This window comes from Mesitornis unicolor, unplaced genomic scaffold (genome assembly GCF_000695765.1).
Source record: "Mesitornis unicolor isolate BGI_N332 unplaced genomic scaffold, ASM69576v1 scaffold31697, whole genome shotgun sequence".
Taxonomy (NCBI): Eukaryota; Metazoa; Chordata; class Aves; order Mesitornithiformes; family Mesitornithidae; genus Mesitornis; species Mesitornis unicolor.
Window position 1 is genome coordinate 2766 of NW_010198922.1, and position 14719 is coordinate 17484.

General features: G+C 51.8%; 1 protein-coding gene across 1 annotated transcript in view; it reads right to left on the reverse strand.

Annotated features, from left to right (window-relative positions):
* Positions 1-5991, reverse strand: part of ZFP91 (ZFP91 zinc finger protein) — a 6648-nt gene extending 657 nt beyond the window's left edge. The window contains exons 1-8 of the mRNA XM_010189303.1: positions 5772-5991; positions 5495-5531; positions 4452-4541; positions 3973-4095; positions 1893-1943; positions 1365-1443; positions 905-1019; positions 311-410 (exon numbers count right to left, since the gene is read on the reverse strand). Of these exons, the coding sequence (XP_010187605.1) occupies positions 311-410; positions 905-1019; positions 1365-1443; positions 1893-1943; positions 3973-4095; positions 4452-4541; positions 5495-5531; positions 5772-5991 (815 nt within the window). The remainder of the gene's footprint in view (positions 1-310; positions 411-904; positions 1020-1364; positions 1444-1892; positions 1944-3972; positions 4096-4451; positions 4542-5494; positions 5532-5771) is intronic.
* Positions 5992-14719: the final 8728 nt, after the last annotated feature.

Below are 14719 nucleotides of genomic sequence, written 5' to 3' on the forward strand. Positions count from 1 at the left end.
CACAGCAGGAGCAAAGAGCAGCCCAGGAAAACAGCTGAGATCCCTGAAGTGGACATCACCGTAGCTCCAGCTCTGCCGGTGTTATTAGCGGGGGGTGTACGTCCCCCAGATCTCTGCTGCAACAGTGCCTCAAGGGGCAGGTGACATGCGAGGCAGCTCCAGCACTGCTGCAGGCGTGCGTTTAGAGCTGCCACACAAACAGCAGGTCCCAGCCCCACCTCAGAGCTGCCCCTGCTCGGTGCAGCTCAAAAACGGGCGTACCCAAGGGTCCCCCAAAGCAGGGGAGCAAGAGACAGGCAGAGGTACTCACTGCAAGGGCTTCTCGCCCGTGTGGATCATCCGGTGCACCGCCAAGTTGTGAGAACTTTTAAACGCCCGGGCACAGTACTCACAGATGTAATCCCTTTGATCTGAAAGGCAACACCAGTTGGAGCATTGCTTCCTCCCAGACCAGACCCACTGCTCCCCCCCAGACCTCACACTGCAAGTGAAGCTGCTCAAGAAGCAGCTGTAAGTGCCTGGAGCAGCAAGCACAGCAAAGGAGGTGTCCCACAGAACACCACACAGTTTATCAGGAGAGCCAAGGCACGATTAAGGCTCTGCTAAGAGCTAATTATCCCTTCTGACCAATACTGAAGGACTGGCAAATTAGGGTAAAGCTTGGCTTGGTTTATCCCTGTCCAGAACCCCTGAGTGATACTTGCCAGCGGGTGAATTAAAAACTCTATAGCCTACTTCTTTAATTTCCTTAAAAGACACTACTCCAGCGGGAAATAATACCCTGCTGCTTCTGCAAATCTGTGCCACCTGCCCTGGCCTGACTCTCCTCTGAAGCCCTAGAGGCTCTGTCATGGTCCCTCTACTCGCCGAGGAGCAGTTGGTACCTGTGCCGCACCTCCCGTACCTGTGTGGTGTTTGGCGTGCCGCAGGAGCTGCTTCTGCAGCCGGAAGAGCCGCCCGCAGGAGGGGTGAGGACAGACGTATTTTTTCTTCAGCAAGTGCTGGTACTTGATGTGATGCTACAAAGGGAGAGCAAAGGGTTGCAGACTCACTTTACACGGGCAGGAGAACAGCTGAGACACATCCATCCCAGATGGCCCTCAGCAGGCACCAGGCTCCACTCAGTGACAAGACACCTTCACACCAAGACAAAGGCTTTGGCCTCCATTGAGGAAAGAAAGCCAAACATGGACATGTAGCAACAGGACAGATAACAGAGACACGCATCCACAACTGATTACACCTACCAAAAAGACAGCACTAGGAAAGAGAGTTTCAGTGGCAGCGCAGAATCAGCTGCATGCTCCAAAGGGCCCTTCCCGCCCTCACACACACCACTCACAACAAGAAAAGCCTCAACCAACCTGCAGGTAACGCGGGTGAGCCAGGACTGTGCCGCAGCCTTCCATCTCGCAGCGGACGTACTGTATTGGCGGCTTCTTCCTAACGGGTCCATAGGGAAACGGGCAGTGGTTAGCGGATGCGCCTGAAGCCAGGGCAGCGGTGAGATAAATGAGTGTGAGAGCGGCTCGGCCACGCGGGAGCAGAGCACTGCTGCTCCAGTGCTGCTGTGTGGGCTGCACGGACAGAGACCACCCAGTGGCTCCCTCCACCCCCAGCACCGCTCCAGGGCTCTCCCAGAGCTGAGACCACCCCAGGAGACGCAGGGCTCCCAGGACCTCATCGCTGGGATCAGCCCAAATGTAGGTGCAGGCTGGTTCAGCTGGAAGAAATCAAACCCACACTCACAGGGGTGGCACAGATTTCCCCCCTCCTCTTTAGGGCAGATTTCTACACTGTGCACAAAAGGTGACTCTGAGACAACCAGCATCTCTGTAGGACACACGGGAAGCAAACCTTCAGAACAGAGCTGAGGGGACGGCATCACTCACCTCCTCTTGGGCAGCCTCGGGCTCTTGTCATCCTTTCTCCTCCTTCCCCTCCTGTAACAGGGTTACAGAAACAGAACTGAAAGCAGCTTCTTTGCATTGGTAGTGGGCAGGGATTTTGAAGTGTATGCAGTAAAGCAGGAGCGTGCTCTAAGAAATACCACAAAAGCCTCCTACATGGATACAGACCAGAGCGCCTGAGGGGTTCTTGAGGGAAGGCGCATGTCCAGACGTGCGGGTTCCTGCAGGGGTAACCAGGCCTCCACACAAACCGTCCCGCGCTTTGCACAGCACCACGCCACACCACATGGATCACAGCTGCAGTCCCCTTGCTTCCCGTACCTGGTGAAGACCCCAACCACCCCCTCTGCCCACACAGGCTGTGGCTGCGGGGACCCAAGCCAGCCCTGTGCGTGCCCACAGCCAAGCCCTGCGTACGACACCCGTGACGTGGCCGCCTGGCCCAGACGCACCTCAGGAAACCACCCACAGCCGTGGGTGCACGGGTACTGCACAGCCACAGCACAGGCGGCTGCGGTCAGAAATCACCAGCCCTCCTGCCATACCGAGCAAGGAAGAGCCCTTTAAATACCCTCACCCAGGCACCACGGGCTTCTCATTCCTTCTGTGGAACCTGCAACTGTCCAAACAAACTGCGGCCTTGTAATTAAATCCATCCCTTTCCAGACTGCACATCAGCACAGGAGTCTCCTCTCCTAAGTTTCTGCTGCAGTTAACAAGCTACTAATTAACTGCAAGCTCTAAAAAAAATAATAATAAAAAAATCAATTACAAGTTGAAGGCAGATTCAGAGGAAGGCAACATTCCTGAGAAATAAATGCCTGGGTTTGCTCTCACAACCCCTCCCATTTCCTAATGCATCTGTGATAAACATGTAGTTTTGCCAACAGTCCAGAACTGACGGTGCACACTATTTCCTCTGCTCTGCTGGGTAACGTTTCATACCACGTGAAAAACAATCTGCTTGACTAGGAAGGACGGGATTAATGATCTAGCAGCTACTTTACAGTCCTCCCAATTGCCTACAGCCGCTTACACACCTGTCAAGACAAAGCTGCTCCCTGCCTGAGCAGACCCAGACTCACCTGTAAAACGCCCTCCCAGCTCTGCCCAACACCGCTGCTGCTCGCACCGCAGACAGGTCCAGACTGCACCGAGACACCTCTGCTGACAGCAAGACACAACAGTGACACCCGACAGGCACGCAGCATTCAGGCCAAGCCTTCACAAGAGGCACAGGTTTCTTATGGACAAATAACAACCACAAGCCTCAGAAAGCCACCGTTAACAGGAAAGACAAAGTTCACAAATATCAGCATCCTTGCTCCTCTCCAGTGTAAATCAGCTCTGCAGCAGCTTAGCAGCAGCAAGAAGAACTGAAGCAAAGGGGTACAGAGCCCCAGGCTGCAGACCAGCAGAGGGAGCCTATTTGTTCCAATTGCTCAGAAAGGAGCTAAAGCACAAAAATGGCCTTTTTTCCACTCACACCATCCCAAACAATGGCTTTGACACAGAAGGAAAGGAAGGAAACCCTCAGCGCTGTGTTCCAGTGACTGCACACCCAAAGCAGCAGTGACTGAGCAGGCACCAACGCTTGCTCTCTCATCTCCAAAGTGAGGAAGAACTCAGCTGCTTTTCCAGACCTCTGGTACAGTACTCTCAAACCTAAAGACACCACACAACACATACAAGGAATTTCCATGTCTGCCTCTACGCACAGAGACGCTGCCTTCTCAGACTGACTCTCCAATACAGCCTAATCTCCTTCAGACACAACAGAAACCAATTTTAAGAACGCTCTGACGTATTTCACACTGTGTGGCCATATCCAGGCTGACTAAACCACAGGATGGAGAAAAACCCCTCTGCTCAAACTAAATGAAAATATCAACTCTTGTTTTTCCATGCCGAACGCGCACATGACAGCAGGACCTGTCAGAACAAGGGGGTCTGCCCTTCACCTCCAGGGCCCAGAGAAGCCAACAACAAATCACTGTTGTACACCAGCACAAATCGAAAACACAACACACGCTGCTACAGGTGACCACAGAGCTCTACTCACTTCCTTGGTGGTTCTTCATCTTCCCGAAACTCACTCTCTTCTTTCACTTCTACTTTAATCTCTTTCTGTTTCTCTTTTTCCTCCTTCCCCTTGCTGGCTTTTCTCCTTTGCTTCGGTGCTTCCCTACAAAGACACAAACACAATACATTACTCCAATGCTCCTCCCACTGTCAGCTTTTTAAGGAAGGTGTAAGCAAACGCTGGACTGAAGTTCAGGTCTATTTATCCAGTCCCATTGTAGGCAGAAGTACAACCAAGGATTAGGGAAGAACCTGGCAGCCAGCAGGGCTCTAAAGGCTCTGGTCTGCCAGACGAATGCATCCCAACAGCTGGAGGCAGCACTTAGACAGCACCATGTCCAACGGGAGTCGTTCCACCTTAGCAACCAGCACTGGTTCTTTGGCGCGCATTACATTAATTCAACTGAGGTGTCACAACTTTTTTATCTAAAAACACAGTAAATCCATAATCCAATATACTTCTCTAGATGGGGCTTGTAGGTTTCGTCTCTTGGATCATCTTTGAAGGGAACTTCTTCCTCACTGATAAGCATCTCCTCCTCATCGTCACTGTCAGGAGAAAAGGAGAACAAAGGACTTTAGCAGCAACAGCTTCAGCACAACTGCAGGAATCTTCACACATCCTCCCCTGGGATAGGAGAGACACAACTACACAGTGCTTGCTCATCCAGCTCGGCTGGCGAAAGCCAACAGCTGGCACCAAGGAGCATGACGACAGCCAGAACAGAGCAGCCTCCTCTTGCGAGCCCACCCCAGTGCAGCAGCTGCTCCTGAAGGAGTCAAACTGCCAGGTGAAATGCCCAGATCACAGAATCACAGCATGGTTTGGGTTGGAAGGGACCTCAACCTCCCGCCACCCAGTCCAACCCCCATGGGCAGGGACACCTCCACCAGCCCAGGCTGCTCGAAGCCCCATCCAACCTGGCCTTGGGCACTGCCAGGGAGGGGGCAACCTGGGGCAGGGCCTCACCACCTCACAGGGAGGATTTCTATCTAATATCCAGTCTAAATCTCCCCTCTTCCAGTTTAAAACCATTCTCCTCATTCTATTACTACCTGCCCTTGTCAAAAGTCCCTCCCCAGCTTTCCTGGACCTCTTCAGGAACTGGAAGGTCACAATAAGGTCCCCTTGATGCCTTCTCTTCTCCAGGCTGAACTCTCTCAGTCAGCCCCAACTCTCTCAGTCTGGCTCCATAGCGGAGGTGCTCCAGCTCCTGAGCATCTTCATGGCCTCCTCTGGTACCGCGCCAACAGATCCATGGCTTCTTATATCGGGGGCCCCAGATCAAACCTTGCTGCCCACCTCTCCGCAGGTCCCAACCCCTGCACTCTATCTGCCACCCAGATTGAAAACGCCAAGGGCCAGCACTGAATTCAAACAGAGCTGCTATCTGCCCCATGGATCCCTTCACATAAACATCTATTTTTAAAGAATCCAGGTCCTCATTTTCCCTTCTTGAGACTCTAAATAGGAAGAAATAGCACAAAATAGAGTCTCCTACCTGATTCCAGCTGGAGACCGATGCTCTTCTGTGACCTCTGAAAGGAAAAGCCACCATTAGGTTTCAACCTGTGCTCACTGCAGTGAGCTCACGTGTCTCACAATACCTCCATCGACATTCAGAGCCAGGAGGGCTGGTGGCAGAAGGCACTTGTGACCAAGAGGCACCAGCCCTGGACCAGCCGCAGTCTGCGCACAGCTCACAGTTATGCCCACACTCAGCGCCCTTCAGAGGCTCCCAAGAACCGACCACATCCATGCCAGGGCTCCCCACGTACCGTACTCCAGCTGGTCTGTGTTTGGCTCCGACTTGCAGACGAGCTGCAGGGAGCTGCTCCTGGACCTGGACGCGCGCGTGTTCTCCGCGTCGCGCTGCCGGGCTGCCCTGCTGCTGCGCCAGCTCCTGCTGGGCCGGGCTGTGCCCACAGCCGAGCCATGGCTGAGGATGCCGGAGACCTCCTCCTCCTCCTTCTCTTCTTTGGGATCTGAAACACCCATTGCAACCTCTTCAATAGTGATAAAAATGCATAAATCCCATCACTCATTCACACTCCTCTGTTGCACGACATCGAACAGTGTAACTGCCCGGGGTCTGCTCTGACGGGGACACCGCTGTCTCCTGCAGACGTGCAGCACAGCTCTGCTGAGCCAGGCAGGATGCGCCCAGAGCCCTACCTCAGCAAACCTTCATGTAAAACTCCTCACATCCCTCCTGCCTCTAAGTGAAGACACACGTAATTAAAACCAGCTTTCACTTCCCTCTGATAAAGGCTTCCAAGATCATTATTTGCTGGCTCTGACCTCCCCAAATCGCTACAAGGTACATGGTCATAAACCTCGGCAACTGCTTTATGAAAGACAAGTTTCAAAATTGGACCACATTAAAAGTCATGTTTGCAGAATCACCCAAACACATCTTTAATCAGAACTGCATATCTCGTAATAACCCCGGGGAACCTGAGCTGGGTGTTTCTGGTCTTAAGCGAGAGCATTACAAGCACTGCTGTGCTCACTCGCAGGTTCCACTGGTGGTTTCTTTTTGGCTGACAGCTGATCTATGAGAGCAAGTTCACCTTGAAAAACAGAAATTTCCCAGCACAGTTCACCTAATCTCACATTTTGGTGCTTACTGATGCTAGGCCTTGACGAGCTCCAAAACCTTTCAATCCAGAGCAGCTGGCTGTGCTCTGTACTCCAGCTCAGCCACCGCACACTCGGCAGCGCCTGTGCTCCAGGTGAAGTTCTGAGCCGCTGCCTGTTACCCAAACACCTGCACTGCTGTCTTGTTCTGGGGGTTTCTGCTGCCCGAGCACCAGCCTGCAGCACCACTGAGATGTCTTGGGTTCATCAAGGACCTGCGGCCACAGACGCACACCGGGAGCCAGGAGTGTGCCCTGGCAGCGAGGGAGCCCACAGCACCCGAGTGGTGTGGCCAGGAGGTAGGGAGACACTGTCAACCCCTTCACTCAGTACTCGGACCACATTGGGATTTCCATTCCCCTGCCATGGCCAGAATCTAGTCTAGTCTGCCCTCTTTCACTTTAAACCATTTCCCCCATGTCCTGTAGCAATAGGCTTTACTAAAAAAGTCTGTCCCCATCTTCCTCTTGGGCCCCCTTAAGTCCTGAAAGGCTGCTCTAAGGTCTCCTTCAAGGCTTCTCCTCTCCAGGCTGAACACCCCCAGCTTCCTCAGCCTGGCCACACAGCAGAGCTGTTCCAGCCCCCGAGCATCTCCATGGTCTCCTCTGGACCCGCTCCAACAGCTCCACATCCTCCTTGAGCTGAGGCCCCAGGGTTGGACACAGCCCTGCAGGGGGGTCGGGCCAGAGCAGAGGGGCAGAAAACGCCCTGCCTTCTGCCCACACTGCGTTTGGCGCAGCCCAGGACAGGTTGGTTTCTGGGCTGTGAGCACACGTTCCCGGCTCAGGTCCGGTTTTCCCCAGTTCCTCTCCACAGTGCTGCTCCCAGCCCATGAACCTCAGCCCTTGCAGACACCAGGGCTGCCCCAGCCCAGTGGCTGGACCTCGCCCACCTCTCACCTCACCCAGACCCAGCTGCAGAGCCCCAAGCACCACGACATGAACTCCACACTGAACCCGTGGTGAGCGCAGGTGGGACCAGAGACAAGCCCAGGTCCCTTCCAACCCAAAATCTCTGATTTTGTATTAAGCCTTTGAACCAAATGATCCTTTTACTTCTAGCATGGAGTTTGCTTTGCATGACTCATTCCCCAGTCCTTGATTAACAGAGTGGGAATAATCAGCGCTTGACTGAAAACATCTGACTGGAACACAGGACACGAGGCATCGCGATTTCATTGTAAAACAGCAACGATACCTTGCATGAATGAAGTCCACTTCATCACCAGAGCGTGAACTACGCCTGCCATCATCTTGGTTTGGGAGATCTCAGGGTGAACTATGACTGCTTTATCTTTTTAATCCTGATTATGAACGTCCTCAGGTTTGTTTTGAGCACTAAATCCAATCCAAAGACACTTGAAACCATCCTCTATAAGTTTCCCGCTCAAATGCTACCAGTGTCAACACACACCGCTGCTCCCGAGAGAGGTTCGATCCCTTGCAGATCAGGCACTCAGCCGATCTCTTAGCAAGAGCCGTTATTTGGGAGACTGGACTGCCAGAGCTGAAGCAGAGCTCCCTCACAAAGCATTTCTACAAAGTACACCACTCACCTCGCAATTTGGCCTTATTTCTCTGAAGTGAATGTTTAATAAGCCTTATCCGTGCTTCCTCCTTTCCACTTCTTCCTCTACTTCAGCAAGCTTGTCCGACAGATTCACTGCACTTTTACATGCTGCGAATACCCCTGCACCTCCAGAAAAGCCCAGTTAGGAGAAGCACCAAATATTTCCTTTGAGTAGAACCTGTAAAGCACCATGGAGCTATTAGTTGAAAATCCTTATAATCCTGGACTCTCCCAACAGGGGACACAGGTCCCTGTGCAAGGGTCAGAGCTGCGCCAGGAAACTCACATCTGCAAAGTGCTGGTCTGCACAAGCAGCTGGGATCAGCGCTCGCCGAGGCTTTGCCTGAAACCTAAAACAGCAGAAGTCCTAGGTTTTTAATAAATTTTATGTCCCCTTTCTACACCTAGATTTTCCTTTTCCTTCACAGTTTTTGATGAATCCACCCTGTCTCTCAAAAAAACCCAACCACCACCAAAACAAAATTAAGAAAAAAACAAACAACAAAACCAACCCAAACCACTAAACACAGAGACAGCAACTGGCTTAGAGCAGAAAGCAGCTTCCTCCTGCTGCTGTGCACGATGCAGCCACGCTGGCACCAGAGGCCTCGCTCAACACTGGAGGTGCTGCAGCTGAGGCCGTGTTTGAGGATTCCACCCCAACCTCTGCTGCAATAGGACTCGCCCGGTGCAGGGTTTCGGGCACGCGGCTGTCCCTGTACTCCGGTGGAAGGGGCTGGGTGATGCCCACCTCTCTCAGTTGACCACAGTGACCTCGCGGTTATTCTCAGTCCCGTTCTGGGGACCGCGCAGAGCCCGGCTGAACCCAGACCCTGTGGACGAGCACAGCATCGCCCCTCAGATCTCAAGTGTCTATGCGTAAAGCCACGCTCCTCAGGTAGTGGGATTTGGGTTAGGGTTACTCCTGTTGCTATTACAGATAATCAGGCTCTGCTCCTCTGACTAAAAAAAGATGCTGCTTGAAGCCCTTGAGACAAAAGATAGGAAAAAAAAATAAATTAGAAAGTCTGTAGCCAATTCTGCATTTAATACTGTATAAACCTGTCAACAGCCCTAGCTCTGGCTATAGCCACAACTACTCTGTAGGCTCCTGGCACTGGCTATTTCGCCGTGAGTGTGGACAGTGGCGATGGACACCGGGTCAGGAGAGCTCAGCCTCCAGGGGACAGCGGGTACAGACACAGATGCACCCCAGTGCAAGCAGTGGCACCAAGTGCCTGCTTTCCCGATCAGCCGCTGTGGGTATCCCCTTTGGCAGGGCCAGTCAGGTGGCACCCAAAACCTCAGACCTGGACCCAGCGCCACTGCTGTCTTGTGCCCAAATCACATTTCATGGAGAGGGGGCAACAGCAGCTACAGCTCTGCAAAATGAGCCACCAAGGAGCGTTCCTGTGCTCGCACTGCCCTGCGGCTCCCCAGTACTGACACGAGTTACTGTCCTCTGCACAAGGCCGTCTCCGGAGCTACGTGGATGCCCTCATCGTACAGGAAATCATTCAAGAGAGATGGAGAAAATCCACTTTCTGAAGTGCTACCAACCCTTTTGGTCTGTTGGCTCCGGGGGTTCTTCCTGCCCTGAACTCTCCCATAAATAAGTGACTTAACAGCAAACAGCTTTCACTCCGAGGCACTCCACCATTCTGCTGCTTCTTCCCAACGGCCTTTAAACCTCTCAGTGTCCAAGGCAGAAAACACAAACAGATTTGAGAGGTGGTACACAAGAGGCAAACGTCCTTTAATCTTAAAATTTGTGAAGAAAACACCAGTCACTGGGAGAAGAGACAGCAAAAGGAAACCTGCGAGGAAACCTGCGCCAAAGCTGTGGTTGTTACAGCTGTTGAGACGGCCAAGAGACACGACTGGACACTGTAATGCTCTTAGCAGAGCCAGCCCAGCGCCGCTGCATTTCCACTGAGCACACGAGCCAGCACCGACTCCCATGTCAGACGTGCAGCAGGAACAAAGTCCCATTCACGCTCTAACACTGCACGCAGGGTCACACCACCAGCAAAAGCATCCCTATCTCAGAACCCACATCGTACTTCTCTACATGTACCAGCGTTGCCACGCACTGAAACAAAAGGGACAAATACCAAAGTCTGTCTGCGTCTCCCAGACCAGGAGACAAACCCACCCTGAGGACGCTCACAGGAGCCCTCGGGACTGGCACTCGCGCTCTTACGCTTTGCTTCATCCACAGCCCCATGGCATTTTCCTACAGGAGACTGTTCCACGAACAGGGTGCCCACTGCTTCTGTTCCTCCATCTCTGGACACAGTTAACCGTGTGCGGTAACCGACAGGAGACTGACGGGGCCTGGGCAATAGCACATCCCGGAATGCCACCTCCTGTCCTGCCTTCAAGGCTGGAGGACAGCAAAGTTCAGGCACATATCAGTTACCCACTGCAGAAACGGAGAGCCCAAACCAACTGCATTTACTGCCTGAAGCAGCAGCAGTTCCTCCATCACAGGACGTGCACCATCACGCTGTGTCCACTGCTCTCCTCCTGCTCCTGTTCCCATAACCTTTATTTTGGGGAAGATAAGCGGGTAGCCAGAGAACGGAGACCCGAACGACCGCTCCCCGCAGAAGTAACGCTAGCACAGGTGCCATTCGCACGTCCCCATGCTGCTGGGACACCATGTCCTCAGGCCTCACTTGGCCAAATGCAGACCCCTGGAAGCGGAGCCTCCCGCTCCTGCTCACAGCACAGCGTTCAGACAGGGCATGAACCTGCCCTTGTTGCTAGGGCACTGCTGTGCTCTGCTCCTGCATCCCTGGCTCTCAGAGCTGGTGCTGTCTGTACCCCACATCTCCAGACGCTTCCATTGACAGCCTGTCCAGTCACACTCAGAGCTGAGTCTGCTGCAGCGACAGATCCCTCTCACCCCAGCAACAAATACCCATGCCACCTTATAGGAAAATGAGGGTCTCCACTGTCACAAATTGAGTTTCTTGATTACTAACAGGAAATCCTCTAAACTTTCATTTATAAAGCATCTGAAAGCATCTTACTAACCCTGTGGAGCAGACACTTTCAGAAAATTCCCACCTACAATTAAGTGAAAGGAAAATAAACTATGAATTATTAAGTTGCAAAACAACTATGAAAACAAACGCACCACAGCATACATACATCTCATATTGCAACTGAGACTTGACATGGTAACCAAACAACAAATAAGACACTGAATATATAATTTTATATCAGCACAGACAGAAGTGAATCTCAGGAAAAAATCCTAGTATAAGCCTCTAGCAATCAGAGTTATTTAAACCCAGCACATTTTGAAAAGGTTTGATCTCAAGTAATGACATTTGTCTCTCAAAACACTGATGACGTCTTAAGGGAAAGCAGTCATTACCAAAGAACCATGAAGCTTTAAGAGAACAAATAAAGAGGTATAACATGAGTTACCTATGCCACAAAGCCATTTTGTACAGCCAGAGTCCTAAAGTTTTCCATCTTTTTTTAATCTGCTGACCCTTACATCTTTCCCAGCCATTAAAGTGTAAAGGTACAGAGCATGCCTGCATTGCTCACTCCTCTCCTTTCGCAGCCCTGGAAGAAATGGCTCTGCCCTCCCCTCAGGCACAGCCTGAAAGCCCCTGCGGAGGCGAAGGGAAAAGCATCCTGGGACAAACCCCCCAACAGCTCCCCTGCGCAAAGACCTGACACACCGCACCCCACGGTGTTCACAGCGCCGCACCCGGCTGTGAGCACTGCTGGCATCAACCCGCAGCTCACGCAGGGCACAGACCTCTGACGTGAGAGCAGGTGCGCAGGGAGGCGCCTCTCCAGGCCCACAGCACCGCACCTCTTGTGACTGCAGCTTTAAGCAGTTTTACCTCTCCAAGCTCGTCTTGGCACCTGTTAACAGCACCACACACAGCTGTGTACCGACACGCACCTGAATGACACTGACCTCGTTCCTAACGCTGCCAAAAAGCACCAACACCAGCATGAAGTTGCAAGAGAGAAACATGTAAGAAAAATAACTTTTACAAACAGGGGCCCACATCCGGTCCATTTCAGCTGCGTGACACAAGCAGAGCAAGGCTGGACACGGAGATTCGGTGTCTGAGCGTCCCTGCACAGTACATTACATTGGTACAAACACTGCTCACTCCTCCTCTTTCTTCTTGCAACTTGCAGCTCCAGAACCTCGCAGACAGAGCAGGAACGTTTGGGGAACACGGCAAGGCAGAGGCCCTGTCACCAGGCACAAACATCTCCATATTCAGCCACTTCTCCAGCTATCCCTCCACAAGAGCTACAGAGCCCGTTTTTCAACTGTAATTAACTGAAAGACTTCATTCAAACTCTCAAAAACGGTTACTAAACAGCAGGGGTAAAATCTTACAGGAAGGTGGATAGAAAACAGCCAGAAACTGGTTCGGGTGTAAAATTAAATCAGAGTTTGTCTGACTGCTAACATGACTTCAAGAGTTACAGCAAGCACTGAATTCCAGTTCAGTGATAGAAGGACATGAAGTGTATTCATTAAATCTGTATTCCAATAATCACAATTATTCAGGCCCAACTGAAATGAAAATTATTTCCACAAGAACATACAGTGTCATGGGAATTCAAATGTGAATTACACCACACTGAACTACACAAATTCATTTATAAGTGGAGATTAAGCACTCTACTTACGTAACGAATATTTCTCCAGAGTCACATTAGGAAAACAGTGCAGCTGCATGACTAAGCAGAGAAGACAGGAGCCACCGCTGGTTCGGCTGACTGTGCACCTGCCTCAGCGGCACCCCACTCTGCCGTGACACACACCGACCCCCCGCAATGCCCCGCAGACCCCTGTGCCCAGACCCCACGGCACCGCACAGGGGAGCGCGAAGCCCGGCGAGACACCACTTATCTTGGTTATTACTGACAGCACGGATGGGGCTGTGATCGCACCCCAGCACCTCTGCGCTTTTTTAACAACAGCACAACCGGCGATTTGACCGCACCACACAATCCTGAGCGGCCTTCGGAGCAGCAAGACCTTGCCCTGCCGACAGACGCCGAGGACGTCCCCAGGTACTGCACAGGTCACCTGCCCTGGACACAGGCAGCTACGGCTGAGCTCACGCACATTTAACATTCCAAACTGAATTTAGCACTGTACAGGAAAGGATAACAGCTTAATGCAAACCACCATGCAGAACTAACCTCCACGCCAAAATTTCTGCTGGTCAACGCCAGCACTAAACCCAAAGCCTTCGCCAGCCGCTTGGCAGTTTTACTGCATTGTCCCAACCCAGCTCCACCCTGGACAGGACAACAAATGTTGTTTCACTTCACAGGGCACGAAGGACTCCAAGCTACCACTAACCCAGCCGTGCACGGAAAGCTGCAGCTCTCCTACACCTGCACAGGCTTCCTCAAACACTAAAGGCCAAAAAGGGGGCACGGGAGGAAGCTCCTCTCCTGCACCATGTGAGGACGCTTCACTCAGCGCCTCCTCGTCCTCCCCAGGCATGCAGCCAGGGCTCCATCCCACACAGCTGCACACAGCAGCGCAGCTTTTACAGACTAAAACCAACCAAACCAACCGATTTCCTTTGGACCTGCAGTCATCACCTCGCTGCCGATTTCCATGAAAATGATCACGCCATCCATTCTGACTGAAGTCTGATTATATTAAAAAAGCCTGAGAATTTTAATAAATACTTCTTCTGCTCTCACATTAAGGACAGCTGAATCCCTCAGAGCCCAAAGTTCAAGTCTAAAATGACTGAAGCACAAAGAGCCACCAAAAAAATTTCAGACTGACGTTTGCCATTTCCAAGCACTTCACAAGAAACAAGGGTAAAATCGAGACAATTCTGCCTGTTTTCCACCACTACCACATACACATTTCTAATTAAGGGTATCCAAACCACTGAGAATCACCATTAAAAAGTGATGTTAACACTACACGCGCATCACGCGACAACACTACGCCTTTTTACACGTTCTGGCAACTTTGCTTTGACCCAGGAGGCCGAAGCCCTTACGAGGTTCTGCCACCCTTTACACAGCAAGAGGTAAACACTCACAGGTGGGGTCTGTGCTAAACACACATCCATTTGTTCTGCTTTGGTCTGCAAAAGCACACATTGCCAGCTGGAATCGTGACAGATTTCAGCACCAAGTGGAGTAAAGCTATAGACTTGTAGGAATGAAGTCAGAGTCACAGAATTGCAATAATACAGACAGACTTCAAGACACAAATGCCTGCAAACAAGATCTGAACAGCTCCAGCAGAAAGGTGAATTCATTCGCACAGACATATCACCTTCTGTCCTTGCTATTTCACTCTGCAGCAATTCTCTGGTGTCAGATCAAAACCACCACCACACAAAGCCTTTTGCTTGGAACGGTCTCAGAAATCATCACAGGGGAAGGGGCAAAGCCCTCTCACTTTGTTTTTGTACAAGAAGCTGTTAAACAAATGCACACTGTCACAGTTTGCACTGGAAGCACAACAGTTCTCCTCCTGGTC